At 43.3% G+C, this 14034-nt stretch overlaps 1 protein-coding gene across 2 annotated transcripts; it reads right to left on the bottom strand.

The window, feature by feature from the left end:
• Positions 1-4489: 4489 nt before the first annotated feature.
• LOC115135283 (gap junction gamma-1 protein-like) lies at positions 4490-12718 on the bottom strand. Of its 2 annotated transcripts, none has more exons than XM_029669930.2 (3): positions 12503-12718; positions 6961-8134; positions 4490-6771 (listed from the first exon to the last, which is right to left on the bottom strand). In XM_029669930.2, the coding sequence occupies exons 2-3, from the start codon at positions 8096-8098 to the stop codon at positions 6758-6760; spliced, it is 1152 nt and encodes a 383-aa protein (XP_029525790.2). In that variant the 5' UTR covers positions 8099-8134; positions 12503-12718; the 3' UTR covers positions 4490-6757. The 2 variants fall into 2 exon arrangements, with proteins under 2 accessions (XP_029525790.2, XP_029525700.2); XM_029669840.2 differs by having other exon boundaries at positions 12487-12717.
• Between the last annotated feature and the right edge of the window lie 1316 nt (positions 12719-14034).

Raw genomic sequence — 14034 nt, 5'->3', positions numbered from 1 at the left:
TTCTTTGCAACTCTGCCTAGAAGGCCAGCATCCTGGAGTTTTTTATATGGAGTCTCTCCCTACTCAAGTGCATTTGGGATATATAAACTAGAGTCAGAGCATTTGTTCCAAGACCAATGCAGTGTGATCACTGTAAAGCTTTTAGACATGTTTCAAGTGTTTGCAGAAGGGAGAAGCTGAGATGTTGTGGAAAATATCATATGTTTTTAAAAGTGATGAAAATGTGATTGTGTTGCAATTGTGTTGAGAACCATGAAGCCACGTCTTTGGAATGCCCAACAAGGGTGAAAGTTAATGAGGTGGCCAAAGTCAGGGCTATCCAGAGCATTTCATATGCAGCAGCTGTTCAAAGGGTTGAGGGTTCGAATGGTGCTCCTGAAGAGTCCGCGGTGGTGGATAGGCCTTCGATGAAGGCTGCGGTGTGTGCCGTTCAACAGCAGGACCCAGATATGCTAAAGGCTAAGAAGGTGGACTTTGTGGCCTTTTATAGCTATGGTGATTAAGGGCACTGACAAGGTGTAGAGTCCAGGAAAATCAATATTGTGAATGTGGCGGAACGGTTCCTGGGACTGAAAGACTTCTCGGCGGAGGAGTTGCATGGACTATTGTCACAAGCCGTACCACCCTCTCAGGGCATAGAGCCTGATAAGGGAGATATAGAGATTTGAAGGAATAAGTGGGTGTTTTGTGGTTTTGTCAATGTGCCTTTTTTTGGTGGATCAAGTTAGGGAAAACTCTCACATGGGTTTTATTTTTACTTTTTGTTTTTTCAACCCCATCCAGTTGGTGGCGGTAATACACCTTTTGGGGTTGTAGTCTGCCATAAAACCCACAGAAAAATAACTATTTTATTTCAGTGCCAAACAATCCATCCCGATAGTGTGTTTGAAGTGGAGGGAGTACAGGGCTTAGCATTTCTCTTTAAAAATTTATTTTGGCTTGGAATGTTAAATATTGTCAGAAGGCGTCAGGTTAAGGGAGGTTTGACAGAAAAGGAAGAGGAGGTTGAAAATATGTAGGGAGGCAGAGGATGGGTTTGAATCTGTTGAAGCTAGCAAGAACAAGGGGGGAAGGTATGTTGAGGAAGGTTGGTGTCACGTTCAGAGTGAGCCGGACACCAGTTCGAGTTCTGGAGGTAAAATGAAAGGGGTAGAAAGTGTTGTGAGGAGACTGAGCTTTGCATTGATGGACATGGTTATCAGCCTTTTGGCTGATTTCAGGTTGGACGGAAAAGATAGTGGGTGCTGTTGAGTTGTGAAGGTAATCCGAAGTGGACTTGTGATGTTTGTGTTTCTTCATATCAGACGCTCCGTGCGATGCAACTTGGGTCAATATCTGTTTTTTGCTTTGCTCTTAGGGACAGGGCACCATTGAAAGGAGTGATTTCTGGGGTAGCATTGAGTGTGGTGTTGGAGCAATTGAAGTTGAAGATTCCTGGAGTTTGTGACGCCTGCCGTTATCCTGTTAGCACAGTGAATTCCTCACAAACGCAACAATTATGGTCATATCGCAGCAGTGTGTAGGCAGGAGATTCCAAGATGTGGGAAGTGTGCAGGAGAGCATGGGATAGAGGATTGTGTAGTTTCAGGGGATACAGTTGTATGAGTCAACTGTAGAGGTGCACATGTTCCTGGGTATCGGAAGTATCTGGTGTAAGAGAGGCAGGTTGAGGTGACTATAGAGTCAGAGTAGTGCAGAATGTGTCATATGCTGAGGCAGTGTATAATGTAGAGGAAGATGGGTGAAGTATTCTGAGAGGATCCCTGTGAATAGTAGATATCTGCCAGCACAGAAGGACAGGCCAATAACTGATACGCTTCAGTAGGGTTGGCTTCTTAGCGTTCGTAGCAATGGTTATCAACTGTACTGCAGAAATGGAACGTAAATCACCGAAAATAAATGTTGTGGTGGCAGCTGCAGAGAAGTACTTGGGGGTAGGAGATTTGACTTCAGAAGAGTTACAGGGTGTGTTGAGTGGTAGTGTCCCGTCCTCTCGGGTTGTCGGCCTGTGGTAGAATCAGATAGGGCCTGTGGTAGATTTAGTAGTGGAATAAGGAGATAAGGAGAGAATTCCCCCCCCCCCCACCTTTCAATTTTGTATCACAAAGTGTAATGGATATATAGTACAGTTCAGTTGGGGGCAGTAATTCAACATATAGGATGCCAACCACCGTTAAACCTCACCGAAGAAGAAAAATCCATGCCTTGGAAGAACTCTAGTATTTATCTCTTTTATTTCCTCTATGTGCATGTGTCAAATATGCAACTTGAGTAACCCACCATATATTTCCATTTCCCTTTCTGGTGGTTTGTGTCAATCAATGTGCATCTGAAGATGCACTGTTTTGAATAGTGGTAGAATGTTTTGATGGTTATGTTGGATATGCCTGGAAATTAATTTACTTTGGAATTGCTTTAGAGGGAATCATTGTTTACGGCATGGAAATAATCGGTTTGATATAATTATGGTTTGGCTACTGGCTATGAGATTGTGTACGACAAGTAATATTTATGGTATACAATATGATCATGTGAATTCTTTATATGAAATATGCTCATGGAAATGTTTTTCGTAGCACATACAAATCAATGCTGGAAAGAAGAAAATAAATGTGGGCTCATACTCGCTAAACCTGAACATCGTCTTTTTGCCCTATCCTTGTCCTTTAACTGTTTGAGATCCTACCTCAACCAGTGCATTCTTAAATAGGCAACCTGCCTTAACAGGTAGATATGTAGGGGTAAAGTGTCTAGGCAGATAGTCTGGGTAGGTATCTGGTTAACTATTTAGTCTCATGGCTTGGGGGTAGAAGCTGTTCAGGGTCCTGTTGGTTCCAGACTTGGTATATCGGTACCGCTTGCCGTGTGGTAGCAGAGACCACTTGGTATAGAGGTCCTGAATGGCAGGGAGCTCGGGCCCAGTGATGTACTGGGCTGTACGTACCCTCTGTAGCACCTTGCAGTCGGATGCCAAGCAGTTGCCATACCAGGCGGTGATGCAGGTATTCAAGATGCTTTCAATGGCGTAGCTATAGAACCTTTTGAGGCTCTGAGGCCCACGGCAAATCTTTTCATCCTCCTGAGGGGAAGAGGCATTGTTGTGCCTTCTTCACGACTGTTGGTATGTGGACCATGTTAATTCCTTAATGATGTGGACACTTGAGGAACTTAAAAGCTCTCGACCTGTTCCACTACAACCCTGTCAAGCCCCATCCTGAATGGGAAATACATTACCACCATCACAGCAATACAATGCCTTGAAAAAGCATCCCCTTTGCAGCGTCTAATTTTGTCGAAGTTTCACATTTTGTTGCCTGGCATTTGGGCACATTCAATTGTCCAAATGTCAAAGGTACTGTACCCATACCTTAATGGTAGCCTCACTTTGATAAAGGATGGGAATATCACTGGCCCTTACTCCAATCGACATATGACCCCCTAGAGGAGAGCATAGAAAGGAGGGGGCTGATGTGTTATGAAAACTGACCGGATGGCCTTGTGGACTGTCAAGCATACATTTTAAAAGTATTTCAAAATGTGTTTAAGGCAATAGTGGAGTAGAGAAATCTATACATCTGAAAGAGGAAATGCTGAGCGGTGCAAGATAAGGGGTTTGGGGCCTACTTCCATTAGCTGCTCCAGGAGGGTCTGATAGCAGGACAATGCAGGCTGACTGGACTGGCTGTGTTCACCTGTGGGCAAAAGGTGTTCCCACTTTGAAGTGAGTTACTCCTTGGACGACTGCAGTCAAAGGTATAAATGGGTTTGGAGGTCAAGTCCATCCTTAAGTAGTTGGTCAGAGTAGCAAGTAGCTTAAAGTCATTTGGTTCATCCGCCTGACACCAGCAGTCATAGAGGCACATCAGGTACAGCGAGAGAACCTGCATCGAGGTCTTCAGCTTGGAGGTGGAACTGCACAGTCCAGACAGTAAGCCTTTCATAGCAATGATATTCACCTGCTTGAACTCTTGAATTATTTATGTAATCGTGCCAGAAAATGCACTTCAACTCTTCAAAGTTACCATTGATAATGGTCTATAACTAGTATACTTTGGACTTGCTGAAACAGTGATTTATTGCTGGGGTTTTGGTTCAATTGCTAAATCTGTAATGGTTTCCTCCATTTGCCCTTAAAGGACAGTACTTGGCAGGTGAATACAATACGGTGGAAGCTCAGACATTAGGAGGGATCATTGGTAAATGTAATTAAATATTTCATTCAAACCAAGCAAACCCCCATAGGGCGACATTTGCCAATATCACCAAATTATGATGGCGCAAAACATGTTTGGAACACTGCAGCTAGGAATTGCATCGATGTGATCAAATAAGTACGGCCCCTCACACTAATTACAAAATCAATCCAGCTGCAAATCCTGTGTGAGTGCCAAGATATTTTGATAGCACAATTCAGTGTTATATTGTAGACCGAAAATGTACATACCTAATATACACCAGCCTACACATTGCATTACATACAATTTGCAGATACTCAAGGTAGACATGAATTTATTTGAAAAAGTTTAAGAAATAAAAAAGTACTAAAGCAAGTATAAAAAAATAGTTTTGAGATGAGTTTACACTTCATGGCACTGCTGTTAGAGTGCACTGACAGCATCAGATCACATTCAAGGCATTGGGTCATTTTAACCTTCAAAAGATAACATGAACATTTGCATTATAGATTATCATGTTCAAGGCATTGGGTTGTTTTAACTGTTAAAAGATAAAACAGACGGGAACATGGAGGTCATTCTTAACAGTTTAAGGCTTTTGAATGTGATTTGCATCAGAGTACAGTAACATGCACACAATACAGTTTGTGCATAACCAGATTAATATAGAATTGTTTGTTTAAAAGCTCTGCAAGAACAATTTCCCTAATAATCCTTTTCACGTATGTAACCGGGCTACCTAATGGGACTTAAATAAATGCAGAAAACCATCCAAATAAACGTTTGACCATGTTATTTGTGACACCTATTTGATTCTGAGTTCGGACATATAACGTTTGTATGTGAACTATTTCTAAGATGCATACCTTCAGTTTTTCCGAACTCACTTGCAGATAAGAGGGAGGCTTGCACTACTGGCACATGGCAGATCAAATACACAGCTGGAACGCCGAATCAGCCATCTTAATTCTACAGATTTCAGAAAAACAGGTGTTTTAATCAACGTATGCTTACTTCAATTTTAACATTACGCCGATTCAAGATGGGAGTAGTGTTTACATGACTATTGCCATAAGTTGAACATCGAATTATTAGTGTGCATGTAAACGTACTGGCTGCCTCAATGAACACTGAACCGAGCGTAAGATTTTGAAACATGTAGAGAAGTAACAAAGCCACAAATATACAGGTCCAAATTTCAGGGGAAACACACAAATGTATAAAAAATATAACCCCGAGTTGGGGGGCAATTGGCTTGCTTTCTGAAAATGCTATTCGACAGAAGAAATGCTTAGTTAACCGGACCTGGACCCCCCCCCCCCACCCGCCAAGCAGGGAACTTCATACTTATTACTAGTTGGTCACAGTGGCCCTAAAGCAGTGGTATTCAAACATTTGTATCAGTACCCCATTTCCCCACCCTCACAAAAATGTATTGCAACCCCAACCCGAATCTAAATGACAACCTTAAAAGGATTTCTTTTTTGTGAATTTCTACCTTCAATTCATTACGTTTTAATCTCTTATCAAAATGAAGAAACCCATAGATACATTTACTGAACACAATTTTTTTTCTAATTATCTTTCTCAAAATGTTTATTGTCCCATACAAAAATGTGTTCAAACTATTTGGGCTTGACCACAACTTGGAATACCACTGCCTTAAAGGATTCATTTTGCACTTGTCAATATCATCCAAACGTTTACCATAGAAAACTAAATGATGGAACAGTATCAAAAAGCATGTGTTACATAAAACATACAAGATAATGTACATGAATTCAAGCATTACCCAGGTTTTTGATCCTTTGGACAAAGGCTTCCAGTTCCCAGACTTGGCATCAGATTTGGGGGGGTTCATGATCAAAGTAAGTTATTTCTGCAAACTACGTATTGCTGTTGGTGTGCTACAACTCGAATATAACAGTTATGACTGGTGGTTAACACATAGTTTTAACCATTTACTAATTGTAAGCTGTTGCACATGGAAGACAGTTATTCACTGCATAATATCACAAACACCCTCTGAATTGGCCACATAGTACCTTTTCTTATGCTCAACAGCAGAGAGTCCTGTATATTACCACACCAGTTCAAACACTGACTCACTGTGGTTCCTTATTCCTCACAAAACACACACACAAAAAATGTTGACATGGTTGTGAGACACACTTTCCATTCCCTCTTGGACTGGCTGAAATTTAAACTACAGTTTTAGGTTCAAGGCCAACTTGAGATGGACCCCTCTAGACTCCAGCAAAAAGGAATAACTACAAACTACAAAAGGAAGTTCAACAAAACAGCACAGCTGCCCTGAGATACTAATAGGCATGTTCTGAAAACAGTTGGGTCACTTTGGATCTTCAGACATGGTCAAGTGTAGCTGGGTAGGAAGAGCCTGCTCGTTGAGTTTGGCATGTTTCAGTTGAGCGTTCATTGGCCTCAATACTGAAAGGCAGACCAAATAATCCTTCTCGAGTCACATATACACAACACCTGTTCCCACACAATGCTCCCTCATACCCCCACTGTCCCAGATGCGAGAATATATCATTAGAGGGCCAGGTGGGCAAATGAAGAAGTTAGGCTCGCAAACCTGAAGGCAAAAGGAGAAAAATGTAATGTCAGTTTCAAGTAGACAATAATTGTACCTCATCCACAACATCCATTAATTGATTCGAACCACTATAGAATGACAATTACATGCAAAATACTACAGAAGTATTAGCTTAAAACCAACATATTATACTTTTTGTGACGCATGCCAGAGCCCAGATAAACACACCTTTCTCGCAGGTGCTGCTCTGCTTCTCCTGGGCAAAGTTGAGGCGGTTCTGCTCCACGGCCGTCCCATTGGACTCGGGGCTGCTGCTCCGCGACGGACTGTGGTTGTCCTCGTTCAGGTGGGCCAGGTCCAGGTGCTGCTGGGCCAGCTTCAGGTGCCTCCTCAGCCTCTCCAGCTCCCGCTGTGAAGTCTCGTCCCCAAACGACTCGCGGCCCGAGTCGCCCAGGTTGTAGTCCAACCGCATGCCCTTGGGGTCCTTCTTCAGAGCTGTGTTGTAGCCCGGAGGAGCTGTGGGGACCCGGTGGCCACATAGTGTGGGACGCTGGCTAGCCAGTTGGTGGGGAATTGGGGGACGAGGGCGGCAGAGACAGTCCCGGATGCCGCTATAGCCCAGGTGGAGGATCTCCAGCAAGGTGAAGAGCAGACAGAGGGCACTCACCCCGTACATGATGAGCAAAAAGATGGTCTTCTCTGTGGGGCGCGACACAAAGCAGTCCACCGTGTGCGGGCAGGGGGAGCGTTTGCACACGTACGAGGGAGACACCTTCAGGCCGTAGAGGATATACTGGCCGAACAGGAAGGAGACCTCGAAAGCAGCACGCGACAACAGCTGGAAGATGTACACCTTCATGAGGCCATTGCGCTTGATGCGCCGGCGCCCGTCATGCTTCTTGTTGGGCTTGTCCTCTTTCTTCTTCTCCTTCTCCACCTCAATCTCCTCCGAGATCATGGGATCCTCCTCACCATTATCCTCCGCCTCCTCGTAGTTCCGGTTGGTCCCTAGGCTCACCATGGGCATTCTCCTACCACGGGGCCTGTATTCCTCGTCGTCCATGCGGGCAATCTTGTGCATGGCAAAGCCCAGGTACATGACGGTGGGGGTGGTGATCATGATCACCTGGAAGACCCAGAAACGGATGTGCGAGAGCGGCGCAAAAGCATCGTAGCACACATTTTCGCAACCGGGCTGGTGCGTATTGCACACAAACTTGCTCTGTTCATCGTAGTAGATGGATTCGCCTCCTACAGCCGTCAACACAATGCGGAAGACGATGAGCAGCGTGAGCCAGATCTTTCCCACAAAGGTGGAATGGTTGGAGATCTCATCCAAGAGACGCGTCAGGAAACTCCAGCTCATGGTGACTCCAGAGTGGGGGGAGAGGGACACTCAACTCTATATGGGGGATGGGAGAGAAAAAGTGAGCAAAACAGACTATATAGGCCAACACCATTTTGTGTAGCTCCTGGAAGTACGGCAGTACCTAGAATAAACTATGCAATATTCAACTTAAATTTGTATTGAATCATATTTTACTATTTGGATTTCTCAAGAATGGTGTCTAAACCGACTCTATAACGACAACCCTCAACTGCCAGAAGTGTGCAGCTCATTGCTGAACAAATGGCGAGAAGGAGTCCTCCTCAGTCCGAGAGTTTGCAACACGTGTGAGCACCAAAGGCAGACACCCCTAAACGATTCCAATTTCCTGGGAAATTCAGACCAACTATTGGGTAAGAATAGTTATGTAGAACAAAGACCAGACTGTTTGACAAATTTCCCTCATGGACTGTTCTAGTGGATATAGGAGGCTTGCTTGTCATCAAATATCTCAACTCTTTAGGCAAATAATATAGCCTATAAGTTTAGCACAAATCAGTTTCAGTGCCCACAAATACAACAATACTGAAACTGCCCACATAATATGAAGAGAAAACCAGTACATTTACTACACCAACCAACTGAAGTGTGTAGATGTGATATACGCATAGGCTACTAATAAAATGATAAAATGTGTCTGTGTGATGTATGCCTCTTTTTCCGTTTGTCAGTACAGGCCTCTATGAAACAGTGTCATCATAAGCTCTATTTGATTGGTAATATTAAAAACGAAAAACCCTAGCAAAATCAGATGGCTCAAGGAATTAAAAGGCCCATAACACAATAGATGAGCAAATGCACCTATATCTTGCCTTAGCTGCAATGTACTACCATCGGGAGACAGATGTGATCCATCAGCAAGATATCACTAATAGCCAGCAGATGGTATCAATGTAAGCATCTCACAAAGGCAGCCCTCATGAGCTTTTTTTTTTGCTCAGTATGTATAATACCAGTTCTGTCAGCTTTTCCTTCTTGAGATGTCACAAGCTTGGGCAATGATCTCATGAAATGGGCACCAAATACATATTTACTCCAAACTACATCAATGAGCGATGCACAGTACATTTCAGAAACTGATGATTTGGGCATTGTAAATTCTTGACCATAAACTGCCTTAGATAGGGGATTGAGTTTCATCACAGGTAAGTAAGTGGATGCCCAAGCACATATATAATTTGGGTATGAAATATAACAAGCTACTGCCTACGGGTACATTGGAGTCCATTGGTTTTGGGGTTCGATTTTCAAACACACCCAAAAGCCTGGCTGAAAGGTAACTAACCTTAAAAAGGGGCAATATGATTGCTAAACCCATGTTTGTACTTTTAAATGAATGACAAATATGAAACTTAAATGCCTCAAGAGCTTAGTTCAACTGTCCTACCCCATCAGAAAACAAAATATAACCTTGTTTACGCCACTGTTGTCCCTTTTTAATCAAGTTCTGGCCTGGATTAGATCTTATCTGTCGGAAAGATATCAATTTGTCTCTGTGGATGGTTTGTCCTTTGACAAAACAACTGTAAATGTTGGTTTTCCTCAAGACTCCATTTTAGGACCACTATTGTTTTCACTATATAATTTTACCTCTTGGTGATGTCATTCAGAAATATAATGTAAACTTTCACTGCTATGCGGATGACACACAGCTGTACATTTCAATGAAACATGGTGAAGCCCCAAAATTGCCCTCCCTGGAAGCCTGTGTTTCAGACATAAGGACGTGGATGGCGGCAAATTTTAGATTTTTAAACTCGGACAAAACAGAGATGCTTGTTCTAGGACCCAAGAAACAAAGAGATATTCCGTTGAATCTGACAATTAATCTTGATGGTTGTACAGTCGTCGCAAACAAAACTGTGAAGGACCTCAGCGTTACTCTGGACCCTGATTTCTCTTTTGACGAACATATCAAGAGACTGTTTCAAGGACAGCTTTTTTCCATCTACGTAACATTGCAAAAATCAGAAACTTTCTGTCCAAAAATGGAGAGAAATGTATCCATGCTTTTGTCACTTCTAGGTTAGACTACTGCAATGCTCTACTTTCCAGCTACCTGGATAAAGCACTAAATAAACATCAGTTAGTGCTAAACACTGCTGCTAGACTTGAACCAAAAATTTGATCATATTACTCCAGTGCTTGCCTCTCTACACTGGCTTCCTGTTAAGGCAAGGGCTGATTAAGGTTTTACTGCTAACCTACAAAACATTAAATTGGCTTGCTCCTACCCATCTTTCCGATTTGGTCTTGCTGTACATACCTACACATACGCTACGGTCACAAGACACAGGCCTCCTTACTGTCCCTAGAATTTCTAAGCAAACAGCTGGAGGCAGGGCTTTCTCCTACAGAGCTCCATTTTTATGGAATGGTCTGCCTATCCATGTGAGAGACGCAGACTAGGTCTCAACTTTTAAGTCTTTATTGAAAACTCATCTCTTCAGTAGGTCCTATGATTGAGTGTAGTCTGGCCCAGGAGTGTGAAGGTGAACGGAAAGGCACAGCAGCAATGAACCGCCCTTGCCGTCTCAGCCTGGCCGGTTCCCCACTCTCCACTGGGATTCTCTGCCTCAAACCCTATTACAGGGGCTGAGTCACCGGCTTACTAGTGCTCTTCCATGCTGTCCATAGGAGGGGCGCATCACTTGAGTGGCATGAGTCACTGACATGATCTTCCTGTCCGGGTTGGCACCCCCCTTAGGTTGTGTGGTGATAGAGATCTTTGTGGGCTATACTCAGCCTTGTCTCAGGATGGTAAGTTGGTGGTTGAAGATATCCCTCTAGTGGTGTGGGGGCTGTGCTTTGGCAAAGTGGGTGGGGTTATATCCTGCCTGTTTGGCCCTGTCCGGGGGTATCGTCAAACGGGGGCCACAGTGTCTCCTGACCCCTCCTGTCTCAGCCACCAGTATTTATGCTGCAGTAGTTTGTGTCAGGGGGCTAGGGTCAGTCTGTTATATCTGGAGTATTTCTCCTGTCTTATCCGGTGTCCTGTGTGATCTCTCTCTCTAGATGACCTGAGCCCAAGGACCATGCCTCAGGACAACCTGGCTGTCCCCAGTCCACCTGGCCGTGCTGCTGCCCCAGTTTCAACTGTTCTGCCTGGCTATGGAACCCTGACCTGTTCACCGGACGTGCTACCTGTCCCAGACCTGCTGTTTTCAACGATCTCAAGACAGCAGGAGCGGTAGAGATACTCTGAACGATCGGCTATGAATTGCCAACTGACATTTACTCCTGGAGGTGCTGACCTGTTGCACCCTCGACAACCACTGACTATTATTATTTGACACTGCTAGTTATCTATGAACATTTGAACATCTTGGCCATCTTCTGTTATAATCTCCACCCGGCATAGCCAGAAGAGGACTGGCCACACCTCATAGCCTGGTTCCTCTCTAGGTTTCTTCCTAGGTTCTGGCCTTTCTAGGGAGTTTTTCCTAGACACCGTGCTTCTACACCTGCATTGCTTGCTGTTTGGGGTTTTAGGCCGGGTTTCTGTACAGCACTTTGTGACATCAGCTGATGTAAGAAGGGCTTTATAAATAAATTTGATTGATTGTTTACAGACAATGTAATTGAAAACAAACATTACTAGCCTCAACCTAGTTCAAACTATCATTTTGATATCATGGGTGGCCCAGTCTATGAATTTGTGAGTGAGTCCATCTCTCCAGCCCCATCCAGATGCTATTTACATTAAAAAAATGTGGCGAATTAGGGGCTTTGTTGTTTCAACTGCAGATTTGCCTCTAATATCTCATAGAAAACGTACAAATTCCAGGCACGTTCCAACTGTTAGAGCGGTTTAACCTGAATGTACAGGGTGGTGGGGAGGACAAGCAGCAGGCTGCTCGCGGCGAAGAACCGGCCTCCAGTGTCTCTATAAGTACATTTCTGCTATTTTGTCTTTAAATCGGCTAACCAGACTACCCCATGTACACGTAAAGTTGCCAGCCAGAGAAAAACTATTACATACGGCCGTAGAAAATGGGTTCATTAGAAATCTATGTTCCTACGGTGCCCTCGTGCTGCGTTCGATAGCTTCCATCACCTTCATCCCTCGCACGAAGGAACAAGCTAGCATAAATCAAGATATCAATTAGCTAACTACATATTTAGCTACCTATTTCTCTCTAGTAACACTTACCAAACAATTGACTGATTGGCTATCTAAACTAGACAGAGAGGATAGCTACTTACATCAAATATTGAACGCAAAGAGCTAAGTTAGCTAGGAGAAAAACAATTGCTTCAAGCAGCCAGCTAACGTTAGCGCACAACACTCAGAAACACACAAAAAATATCCTAAACACGAACTAACGCTCAGTTTTGTTGGTTGACATATCTGTTATTAATCTTACCTCGAATCCTACTTACTCCGTTTCTAAAGTCCTTGAATTTTGCCTGTAGGCTATGCCTAAAAAAATGTTCCTCAAATGTCTGGTCACTTTTCTCTCCACTATAGAAAAAAGGCTTCACTTTATTACCCGCATTCGAAAAATACGGGGAGAGACAGACAAAGAACATCCCTAAATCCCGATTTTCTCCTCCCCTACGCGCGTATGCACCCCACCCCCTCTCCAGGACCTTCTCATGAAATCTGAGACAAGGATCAACGTCGACACTCTTCATCCTCTGAACCGGAGTATTTGTTTTTTCCATACAATGCGATACGCACAGCTGTGTGCTCCCAACAGTCAGCCACCAGAACAACAAAATGATTATCCGAACATACTTTTGAACCTTCTTTAGCTTATGTTGCAAATAACTGAAAAATATACCAAAATACATTCATACACCAAAACAAGGTTACTCTAAAGTCCAAAATAAACAATAAAAATAGAAATTGCAAATGGAAAGAAATAGCTGTCACTTTGTGCAAAGATTCTCAATTACAAATGAAGACGGCAGTATTATTTCTCAAAAAATGATGTCCCTCTCTCTCCTGAGTTCCATAGACAGACTATGGCTGGGCGTAATGCAATGTTCATTTGTTCTCACAATAAACTGTTTACGATATTAATAAGAACATCAACAACTATAACATCCACAATGTAGAGTTTGTACGCACAACTGTTATAATGAAATGTATGCATGCACCACTATAATAGAGATTTAAGAAAATTGCAATTGATTTATTACTGTAAGATTTCAGTTAGCACAACTAGGCAACTGTCGCAGTATGTCTATGATAATTCTTATGATTTACAGTCTGCTGAGTTTTACTTGCATGTTGGTGTGGTGGGAATTTGAAAATGGTGCTACAATCTTCATTGTTGTGGGGTGTGCCCCCAGCTGTTATGTGGCACATAGCCCCCCCTCCCCCCTTCCGATTGTAGCGGGCGTTCGGAAGTAGTTATTATTTGAAACATTTCCTCCTTCTCGACACTTTCTTTGGCAAGATGGGGGTGAGAATCCTTCCTCCCAGACTAGCTTCCATATGCAGTACATTTGTATCATCCATTGTCATCAGTTGGCACACGCAGGAAGTACATCAAAGGCACTCCAGTCTTCTGTAAGGTCTTTTCATCCACACAACGATGCCATCAACTAGACATCATTCCACTAGATTGGGTACATTCTGTATGTTTCACTGTTAAATTATTTCATCAATCTCAGAGGGTAGCCAGTCAATCAATGATCATTGTTCTTCCAGTATTCACAGAAATTCAAGCGACATCGCTAAACAATTGGCAAGTAAGCAGATGTATTGTGTTCAACAAATTGCTTGCGAAAAGACTAGATGAGCTGGATGACCGAGTTTTATTGTCTGGCCAGGGCAGTTTACCACTCAATGCACATCATACTGCTCTTCACTGCAAACAGGTCAGATGGAATGTGCTCCCCTTTCCCTCTTCTTGGGGAGATTTCACAAGCGTGCTTTCATTCATGGATTTCATTGTGTGGTC

This window comes from Oncorhynchus nerka, linkage group LG1 (assembly GCF_034236695.1).
Source record: "Oncorhynchus nerka isolate Pitt River linkage group LG1, Oner_Uvic_2.0, whole genome shotgun sequence".
NCBI lineage: Eukaryota > Metazoa > Chordata > Actinopteri > Salmoniformes > Salmonidae > Oncorhynchus > Oncorhynchus nerka.
The sequence above is the reverse complement of the archived record's forward strand: the minus strand, read 5'-3'. Positions and strand labels throughout refer to the sequence as shown.